General features: G+C 44.6%; 1 protein-coding gene across 1 annotated transcript in view; it reads right to left on the reverse strand.

Moving 5' to 3' along the window:
- JMY (junction mediating and regulatory protein, p53 cofactor) overlaps nucleotides 1-11,605 on the reverse strand; it is a 48,000-nt gene that overhangs the window by 35,395 nt on the left and 1,000 nt on the right. Inside the window, exon 2 of the mRNA XM_072137744.1 lies at nucleotides 4,648-4,821. Within this exon, the coding sequence (XP_071993845.1) occupies nucleotides 4,648-4,821 (174 nt within the window). The remainder of the gene's footprint in view (nucleotides 1-4,647; nucleotides 4,822-11,605) is intronic.

The raw sequence follows: 11,605 nt of genomic DNA on the forward strand, positions 1-11,605 counted from the left end.
CTTTGCAATGTTAATTCCCCGATACACTGTAATCCCATAATCCCAGTCTCCACAAAGTTCTAGAAAGAGCTTGAAGCTGCGTGCGGCCCAAATGTTTGGGATAGGAATATCCCTTTAAGGGATGATGCATAGCTCCTATTCTATAGCAGGGATATGTTGATTTCTATAATGACACATTTGTTTGACAGTTCTCTTCTCCAAAGATGTAAAGGAATTTTAATTGACTCCACAAATTCTGAAATCAAAACCCACGTTGTCAAGTTACATCGAAAAGGAAACGAGACATCAAAGGCTCAAACTACTTGACACAACTGGGACAATCTAAGTAATTCTTATATAATGAGATCACAATATGTATCTTAAGGGAAAAAAAGCTGAAAAAGTTACTGATCTTTGGGATATAGAGCACGGTAAAGGATGCAGCTGTAGGAGTTGCATTCATAGGGATATTCTGGGACTACTGCAGATCTGGTACTGGACACCAATCCTAAGCAGAAGGTGAGCAATATAGAAAAACCTGTCACAAAATAGTTTTCCTATTTTAAATACAATTGTATATTGCTTTATGGATGGTGGGGTACTACTTTCCGTCTATAGTAGCACCCCTGGCCGTTCACCGTGTAGGGTGCTGGCTCAACCTGCAGCTGTGGCAAAGTGGGTGACAAAGATGCTGCTATTTTGTTATAAATGGTGTAGGGACCAAGGGAAGGCAAATGTGATGCAGCCCCATTATTCTAAGGATCAGTAGGCGTCCCATAAGCTCCCCCTGTAGCTGCTGTTACTGTCTACCCGGTACTCGCCCACCTTCCTCCTATCTCCCCCATTGTATATTCCTGCAGCTGTAGAATAATAAACTATGACACGGTTTATATCAGTGTTCAGCCCTTCCGTTTCCACCACTTGTGAAGATAACTACAAGCCACAATACCACTTCTCATAGTGTGGGGTAGCGCCCAGATAAGACATAGCTGGTAGGGGAAGTTTTGACAAGAGCAATCGTATGTACACACAGGATTCGGACCAGCTCATTCACTACAGCATCTGACCCTGTGCAGCTTCCATACACAACCTACAGATACATATTACAGTACTAGGAAGGCATCTTGTCATGAGCCTCAGTATAAGGGGAAACACATTGGGATTGAGGGTTTGTAGAAAGGGAAAATTCAGTCCATGGGCAAGATCATGCCTGGGTGACACCTTGTTTAGCTGGTTAAGTCTAGGCACGTTTATTGGCTGGGTTTCAGGAGGTATATAGGGTTTTGGCCATTTTTGTGGCTCTACGTTGAACCCTCTCCAGCACCAGGGCATCTTTTTTATGGACTGGTGCCCAGAACTGGACAGCATATTCCAGATGAGGCCAAACCAATGCCTTGTATAGTGGTAATATTACATCCCGAGAGTCCAGACCACTTTTGATACATGACAAGATCCTATTGGCTTTAGAGGCAGCTGATTGACATTGCATGCTGTTATTCAATTTATGATCTACTAGTACCCCCAGGACCTTCTCAACAAGGGACTCTCCCAGATTTACTCCCCCAAGGACATACTTTGCCTTTGGATTATTGGCCCCCAGGTGCATAAAATTAAATTTATCCATGTTGAACCTTATATGCCAAGTGGATGACCAAACACTCCAAGTTGGTCCAAGTCACACTGCAGCCTATGAACATCCTCCATAGACTGTATTACACTACACAGTTTGGTGTCATCTGCATAAATAGACACAGTGCTATTAATTCCTACCTCTATATCATTAATAAATATATTAAAGGAAACCTACCACCACAAATCTACCTATAAAGGTAGATCGGGTGGTAGGTGAATCAATGGGACGTGAGGATAGCCCTTTTAAAGGGGTTGTCCGAGTTTAAAAAAAAAAAAAATATGTGGCCGGGAGCGGGGTTACTAAAACAATAAAGCTGTACTTACCTCCCGGTGCCCTCCCGTATCCAGCGCTGCTGTCGCTCCGGTCCGGGGGCCATGTAAACAAACATGGCCGCCGGAGCAGCGCTGGACTCAGCTTCCGGCCGGCCGTGGCCGGGTACGCCTATCCGTCCCTATACACTGCATTGTGTATGGGGACCGGAAGGTTGTCGCATCTGGCCGGAAGCTGAATGCAGCGCTGCTCCGGCGGCCATGTTTGTTTACATGGCCCCCGGACCGGAGCGACAGCAGCGCTGGATACGGGAGGGCACCGGGAGGTAAGTACAGCTTTATTGTTTTAGTAACCCCGCTCCCGGCCACATATATTTTTTTTTTTTTAACTCGGACAACCCCTTTAAGGGCTAATCCTCACGTCCCCGCACTGTTTTGTAAACTTTTATTACCCTAATATGTAAATTTACTTATGCGGCTACTGGGGCGTGGAGTAGCCGCATCTGAGGTTACACGAGGCGGCTACTCCACGCCCCGGTAGCCACTTTTCCCTGCGCGCCGAACTTGGTGAGGAGGGGAAAAGTGGCTACCGGGGCGTGGAGTAGCCGCCTCGTGTAACCTCAGATGCGGCTACTCCACGCCCCAGTAGCCGCATAAGTAAATTAACATATTAGGGTAATAAAAGTTTACAAAATAGTGCGGGGACGTGAGGATTAGCCCTTAAAAGGGCTATCCTCACGTCCCATTGATTCACCTACCACCCGATCTACCTTTATAGGTAGATTTGTGGTGGTAGGTGCCCTTTAAATAGTAGAGGGCCAAGCACAGAACCCTGGGGTCCACCACTCATAACTGGTGACCATTCCGAGTAGGAATCATTGACCACAACTCTCTGGATACGATCCTTCAGCCAGTTCTCAATCCAATTGCAAATTATTTCTGCCAAACCAATAGCCCTAATTTTACCCATCAGGCGTCTTTGAGGGACAGTGTCAAATGCCTTTGAAAAGTCCAAGAACACAATATCCACAGCTGCTCCTCCATCCAGGCATCTGCTCACCTCTTCATAAAAGCAGATCAGGTTAGTCTGACAACTTCTATTCTTAGTAAACCCATGCTGGCTGTCACTTATTATACTATTTGATGTCACATACTCCAGTATAGTCTTATATTACTAACCTTTTCAATATTTTCCCCACAATGGAAGTTAAGCTTACAGGTCTGTAATTGCCTGGTAAAGTTCTAGAGCCCTTTTTATATATTGGCACCACATTTACCTTGCGCCAGTCACTTGGCTTCACACCAGACATTACGGAATCCCTGAAGATTTTAGACAGCGGTACAGCAATAACAGAACCGAGTTCTTAAAGAACTCTGGGGTGTAACCCATCTGGTCCAGGATACAAAAGAATTTTTTTTAAAATGTTGCTACCATAATAAATAACAATCACCATATGTCTGCTTAAAGTCATTTTTGTGGTATGACTATTTGTTAAAAAAAATGATAAGAGAGTTCAAAGTTTAAAACCGTGCAAATTTTTTAAACTTTTTGCTATTTTTCATTTTTTTCAGAAATAAATTCAAAGTATATCTCTCAAATGTTTCAACTAACATGAAGTACAATGTGTCACAAAAAAACCAAAACAAACTAACTCAAAATCACCTTGTTATATTAAAGTGTTCCTAAGTTATCACAATTTAAATTGACATGTCAGATTTGAAAAATCCATAAGGTCAAATCGGCTTAGGTCCTTAAGGGGTTAAGATCCCATACCCCAGGTACAGTAGCTGGAGGTGCTGAGTACATTCCCATGGATCACCAGATCCTGGTTCAAATAGACCAGTAGTGTGTAGGGAGAGAAAAAGCAAAGTTGCAGGTGTACAGATACAGGATGGAAAGGCAGGGGTATTGGAGGCTCACCCGTTTTGTTTCTTGTTTAAAGGGTATCGTAATCTAATGTTGAATCCAGGGTTATAGACAGCTGGGATCAGAGAGGACAGCGATGGCAATCCAGCAGAAGGCGCGCACAGTCAGGTTGTTAGAGCGAAGCACAAAAATCTGATCCTTGCAGCGCGTTACAGATGAGTGTTTTCTTTTTTCTGATACAGGTTTACACTATGGGGGAGATTTATTAATCTGTGTATGACAGAATTAGGTCTTAGATTGCACTAAAACACTGTCTGCACCACCACATTTATAAAGGGTTTTAGACAGTTTTTTGGCTCTCCTACAACTAGCCCGACAAAAGGGGTGTGACCTAAGAACGGGGCATGGTCTCGCGCCAAAATGGTCCGTGCGCCAGAAATATTGCTAACCCAACAGAATTTTGTCCTAGCTTCCTGGTATGAAGTAAGCAAAGTAATAGGGGGTGCAGAGTAGGACTAGACAGTCTTCTACTAGGACAGATTTATCATCCAGCACCAGACACTTGTATAAATCTGGAGTAGAATAAGACTGTCCAGTCTAACTCTGCACTGTCTAACCTAAGGACACTTCTTATAAATCTGCCCCTATGTGTTCCAGTTTCTTACCAAAGCCTTCATCAGGTTATATTGGTGAATTATAAGAAAAACATAAAAGAATTGGCACCCAAGCCCACCCATTTCGGTGGCTTAGTCATTTTATGTGCCGATACATTTTGTTCTGGGAGAAAGAACCCACAAGCATATAGCAGTGGAGAACACATGCATATTTAACAAAATATGTATCAATGTATCCATCTTACAATGTACAAAAAGGTAATACAGAGACATAAAAGACAATACCTTAATTTGCTGCCTCCTTAACATGGCAAGTTCTCTCATATCCCGGAACGGCTGTAACAAGTACTGATAAAACTCTGTAGTGGCTTCTACCACAGCATTGTAAGCCTCATCCTCCATCTGATACACCTGCAGAAGATCCACCATGTTTTCTGTGGCTTTATGCTTTTCCAACAGCTACAAAGAGAAGAAAGACATACATTTTAGGATGGAATCCATACACCCATACAGACACAGTCTCGAAAAATTTTTGCAAATTGATTTGTTTGTGGCTCACTTTTTGAGGCAGGTTCTTCTTTAAAAAAAACAAAAAAAAAAACACATTTCTAACAATAGATCATCTTCTGAAGTTACATTGTAACAGGTAAAGAACAGAGACGCAAACTATAGAAAATATTAGGTTTACGTTTCACTTGATTATAACTAAATATCCTTCCTGACTACAAATGTTTAAAACTGAAATATACTTTATTATTTATTTCATTAAAGGGAACCTACCTATATAAGAGAGAACGGGTGGTAGGTGGATGTAAGGGACCTGAGGATAAACCTTTTTAGAGCTAATCCTCACATCCTTGCTATCTGTTTAAAACTTTAAATACCCTAATATGTACATTTTCTTAAGCGGCTACTGGGGAGTGGAGTAGCCGGACATGAACACGTTGCGGTTACTCCACGCCCCAGTAGCCTCTTTTCTCCTCCTACCCTGACATCTTCGCCGCGCAGCTACGGGAAGCATCTGCACGGCCACTGCTCTGAAGCCGGAGCTACTGCACGCCGAAGATGTCAGGGCAGGAGGAGAAAAGAGGCTACTGGGGCATGGAGTAGCTGTGACGTGTAGCCTCATGTCCAGCTACTCCACGCCCCAGTAGCCGCTTAAGAAAATTTACACATTAGGGTAATAAACTTTTCTAAAAGATAGCGGGGGATATGAGGATTAGCTCTAAAAAGGGCTATCCTCACATCCCATACATCCACCTACCACCCGTTCCACCTTTATAGATAGAATTGTGGTGGTAGGTTCCCTTTAAAACATAGGAACTAGTCATCTAAAAAAAAAAATTGTATAATAACTTCTTTCTCAGGCACTGGCCGGTGTAATGGACTAGTGTAGTGGTCCTTTAGATGGGAGAGATAGTTTATTGCGGTTCTGTGCGCTGTCCCGGCTAGCGAGCCATGCATAAAATAGATCTAATGGGGCCCACCATACATACTACCACAAGACTGGACTAAAGGCACTGATGGTAGCTTATTTTTGTTTGTTAGTAACACCTAACGCGTTTCTACATCTCTAAATCATATTTGGTGCGTCCTCAGAGGTGCTAGAGTATGTCAACAAAATGCAACCTTGTTTCACATTACACTAGTAGCATTTCCCCCCACGGCATTGTAACCGGCCGCAACAATCAGGAGCATCAATGTAACAAACTTCCCTCTAGTTACAGTTCCAAAGAGACCAAAAGGGTGTCAACACTCAATTTTGGGCAGACCAGTATCATAAGCTGGGGGAATGGGGGTCAGAAAACAGAAAGTATCTTTTATTAGTTTTGGCACTAAAGAATTGGCACCCAAGCCCAACCATTTCAGTGGCTTAGTCATTTTATGTGCCGACCCCCGAATGGGGGCCGGAAAACAGAGAGTATCTTTTATTAGTTTTATTTCCCACCAGCTCCGGCTCCCCCGATAAGCAGAAAACAGACTCTCTGCGAGAATAGAAGAAGAGCAGCCGAAGTGCTGATGCCATTAGTCTAGCACATAATCATGGATTGGCCACAGTGGTCACTTACATGTATGATGTCATCACTAGTAGCCCAAGACACAAAGCTGGTTGTTTGCTGGGCATTTGGCTGGGTTTTAGGGTACTGAAAAGGTATAGAGCATTGATGGCGAACCTTTTAGAGATCGAGTGCCCAAAATGAGACACAAAAACCATTAGCTTTTCCCAAAGTACCAACACGGCAATTTAGGCAGTAACAAACTTATTGCTACCAGAATCTTTGAGCTCCAATCCGACAGCTTCTCACTCTTCGGACAGGACCACGCAGCACAGGATGGGTCACTAATATAGCAGGGCACTACCTGGACTGCCTGAGACTGCAGGAAGATGCCATGTCCGGCAAACTCTGTGCCTGGTAGACAGCCCGTGTGCCAACAGAGATGCCTCCGAGTGCCATCTCTGGCACCAGTGCCATAGGTTCGCCACCACTGGTATAGAGTGTTTTGGGCTTAAAGGGGTTGTCCATTTACTATATATTTATCTTTATTAACAAGATTGGGGATAACTTGCTGATCAGTGAGGCTCCCAGTGGTGGAGCCCCTAAGACCACATGCATGTGGTCCATTGTACCCCAAATGAATAAGCAGCTGGTTCCTCATGTTTCTCTATTCTTATCAATGGTACTAAGAGAGATACCCGGGCACAGTATTCATGTACATCTATAAGAGCCATGAAGTGAGTGGAACAGTAGTGCACACGTCCAACCTGCTGCTTCCTTCATTTGGAGTACAGCAGACCCCTGATCTCTTGACCTGTCAGGACCCCACTGATCAGCAAGATAGCAAAACGTATGGTATTCACGCAATCTCTTTAAATTAGAAACATTGCAGCTCATCTAATTTCACTGCATCAGAAAACCTAGAGGATGCAGCAGGACGGCACAATTCTGCTGCTCTTCAGTATCTCTGGTATCTATATGTGTGTCATATAATAGAACTGCAAAACAAGCAAATACAAGGGACATATAGAGCATTTTATGAGCTTTTACCATTGATTATAGCATCATGGGACCTCATCTATGGCAATATTATTGCTCCATTATGTAGAAAACTATAAAACAAAGTGCAGCCATGAAAAAGCAAAGTAACAATGTGCCATTCTCCATCACATGCTGCATGTAAAGCACAACTCCCTCATCTTTACCAGAGCATAGGACAGCAGCACAATGTACAGCAGCCATGTCCATGTTACCAAACACTGCTCCTTATTCCCAGTTCACCAAATACTTGACAGTTTGTAAAATGAAGAATTATACAATTTTCCAATATACTTTCTGTATCAATTCCTCATGGTTATCTAAAGCTCTGCTTACTGTCATTCTATAGAAAGCTTCATTGTTTACTCCCTTTGGATAGATATCTGTCAATGGTCATGTCACACAGGTGCACGGCTCGTATATACCCCCAGTCATGTGATGTCACACAGGTGCACGGCTCGTATATACCCCCAGTCACGTGATGTCACACAGCTGCACGGCTCGTATATACCCCCAGTCATGTGATGTCACACAGCTGCACGGCTCGTATATACCCCCAGTCATGTGATGTCACACAGCTGCACGGCTCGTATATACCCCCAGTCATGTGATGTCACACAGGTGCACGGCTCGTATATACCCCCAGTCATGTGATGTCACACAGGTGCACGGCTCGTATATACCCCCAGTCACGTGATGTCACACAGGTGCACGGCTCGTATATACCCCCAGTCACGTGATGTCACACAGGTGCACGGCTCGTATATACCCCCAGTCACGTGATGTCACACAGGTGCACGGCTCGTATATACCCCCAGTCACATGATGTCACACAGGTGCACGGCTCGTATATACCCCCAGTCACATGATGTCACACAGGTGCACGGCTCGTATATACCCCCAGTCACATGATGTCACACAGCTGCACGGCTCGTATATACCCCCAGTCACGTAATGTCACATAGGTGTAGCACTCACATATACCCCCAGTCACGTGATGTCACACAGGCGCATGGCCCATATATAACCCCAGTCACGTGAAGTCACGCAGGTGCACGGCTCGTATATACACCCAGTCACATGATGTCACACAGCTGCACGGCTCGTATATACCCCCAGTCACATGATGTCACAGAGGTGCACAGCTCGTATATACCCCCAGTCACGTAATGTCACACAGCTGCACGGCTCGTATATACCCCCAGTCACGTAATGTCACACAGCTGCACGGCACGTATATACCCCCAGTCACGTAATGTCACACAGCTGCATGGCCCATATACAACCCCAGTCACGTGATGTCACGCAGGTGCATGGCCCATATACAACCCCAGTCACGTGATGTCACGCAGGTGCACGGCTCGTATATACCCCCAGTCACGTGATGTCACGCAGGTGCATGGCCCATATACAACCCCAGTCACGTGATGTCACGCAGGTGCACGGCTCGTATATACACCCAGTCACGTAATGTCACACAGCTGCACGGCTCATATATAACCCCAGTCACGTGGTGTCACATAGGTGTAGCGCTCACGCGATGTCACGCAGGTGCACATGGCCCACGAGTCATCCCGTTTTGTGGATCTACAAAAATAACTTAAAGCTGGCAAATGATGTCACTAGTTTGTCTCACCCTCTACAAGGAGCACATGATTGGGATACCCTGCAAATACAGACAACACATGGGTGACACCTGTGTGGCATCTAGACTTCATGGGAAGGCACAAGCTGCAAACACATCAAAGAATAGGAGCTGCCCTGAGTTTTCTACAGTCTCCTCAAGCATCTTTGTCTCTGTAAAACCTACAAAAAAAAAGGTGAAAACAAGATTCAAGTGAAAGTAGCCCAAGACTGGGGACACAGACCCGAATCACTTATACTAGGTGTGGGGGGGGAGTAACCTTTAAAAACTACAGAATGCCCCACAAAAAAACAAATACCTCTTGTGAGTTATGGTAATCTGCACCTAGGGGGCAGTACAGTACAGCTGATAATTTGTTCTTTTAATAGTGGAGAGGTTGTGAGAAATTTTATTTTTGCTATTAAATTGACTCCCGAAAGAGGTAATAAAAGTAGATCAATAAGTTTGGACTACAAAATGATGGCACTAACAAGAGTGGAACAGACAACCTTGGGGGGAGGGGAGCACATAAGTTTCCTATGTCATTGGAAAATTCAACAAAATCTGACTTTTCGAATGCAAGAATGAAAAAAAAAGAACAAAACAGTTTTGAGACCAAAATAGACCAGATCTTTATGGGTTAAGAGCTGTGTACTGTATATATTCTGGAAAGCCCCTCTGAATACGAGCCTGTTGGCTGCTTTTCAAGTCTATTGTAGCATATAAATCAGAGTTGATCTGTGTATGTACACCAGAACCAAACGGGTCATGTGGATGCCCTGCAGTAACCAGATAATGACCCAATGACAGCGAGTATAAGAGGACTGGGCCCGCCTATGGAAAACCCAGGGAATCTGAACCAGCAAAGATCATGGGAGACGTCTGTGAGATCAGCGCATTAATGCAGGGAAGGCTGAACATGATAAATGTGCCATTGATATGAACTGTGAGAGGTGCCAAATGCCCAACACAAGATGCAAATACAGAACAATCCCTCCACATTCATTGCAGCGTGCAGTAATTGGTGACAGTGCCCGCTCTGTACTGAGGAAGGACAGAAAACAGAATGAAATACCGGATGCCGGGAGCAGACTGGCCACTACACCTTACACTACACCAGTGCAGTGGCTGTAGACGCACACTATGATGTCATCAGCAGCGACACCACCGCGTCATAGTGTGTGCGCAGGCAGAGCGCATTGAAGCGTCACTGCTTGCTCTGTTACACAAGACGACGAGAGAGAAGAGGAGCCGCAGTAGCGCCAGAAGGTAAGTATGCTGACAGAGGTGGGGAAATCCCCTCTGAAAATCTTTTCTCGGACAGTGGTGGATCTCAGAATAAATGCCTGAGAAACCTGGGGAGGAAAAACTACATCCTACAGGAGACCTTACACAGGGATGTCTCCGCACTGCCCAAGCTATTCTCTTAGGGCATTGACAGCGAACCTTTTACAGACCGAGTGCCCAAACTACAACCAAAATCCACTTATTTACTGTGAAGTGCCAGCATGGAACTTATTGCTGCCTTTTCTTCCACATCTTTCAATTGTCTTGCACCCTTGAGGCCATGAATACAGATGACAGGAGGGCAAATTCAGACTATTGTAGGTTCTCTGTAGGGTCTTTCTGTAGAGGAAGAATGGTGGTCCAGCAGGATGACCTCCAAAGATAATGCAGCTCTTACCCTTCTTACTTTCCCCACAGTTCCAAACAGCCAATAATGAGAGTACCATCTCTTAAGTTGCCTGGTACAGCAGGAAGATTCAGTGTTTGGTGAACTCTGTCCTTGGACAATGGCCTGAGTGCCCGCAGAAAGGGCTCTAAGTGCCACATCTGGCACCCGTGCCATAGGTTCGCCACCACTGTCTTAGGGGCTGTACACACAACACACACATTGGAAGCTACAGAACTGCATGAGCTACATGTATGTGACAAGGACATGCTTCTGAAGAACGAACCTGACCTGACACTGAATTGTTAGCTTCATGGAAAAAAAAAATCCCCCCATTGTTGTACAGAGAGAATGTATCAAGAAAATATCTGTATGTCACTCATGTTTTATGCTGCTGACCAAGATTCTACAGTGTGAACAAGGCCATAGGTATAAGACAGTGATCAGCTTACAATCCCAATAGACATGCATGCTTGGCTGGGGAGAGTGTCACTGTGACACTGCTATGACCTTCTGCTGGATGGAACCATCTGATATTCAGAATTATCTAAATGTAATAGTAACACTGCTTGCTGCTGAGACTGTAACACCCAGGCTCTCTACAAGAGGGAGAACAATGTCCTAACACAGTTACTGCTGAGGACTATCCAGCCTCCTGCCACACAGTGTCTTATAATGAGGCTGTCCTCCCAGCAGGCAGAGATGCTACTGGCTAGAGCTGCCCATGTGATGATGTGCCGAAGCATCATGGGATTAATGAACAGAGCACAGAAATAATTCATTATTTTAAACAATGATTTTTAGAAGGAAGGAGACCACAGTCATGGTGCCTGGATCTATGAGTAAGTGTCCCTGGTTTATCATGATGGATTTAGATGGTAGATTTACCGTAATTTAATGTGCCAGAAGTTG

Source organism: Engystomops pustulosus, chromosome 1, assembly GCF_040894005.1.
Source record: "Engystomops pustulosus chromosome 1, aEngPut4.maternal, whole genome shotgun sequence".
Taxonomy (NCBI): Eukaryota; Metazoa; Chordata; class Amphibia; order Anura; family Leptodactylidae; genus Engystomops; species Engystomops pustulosus.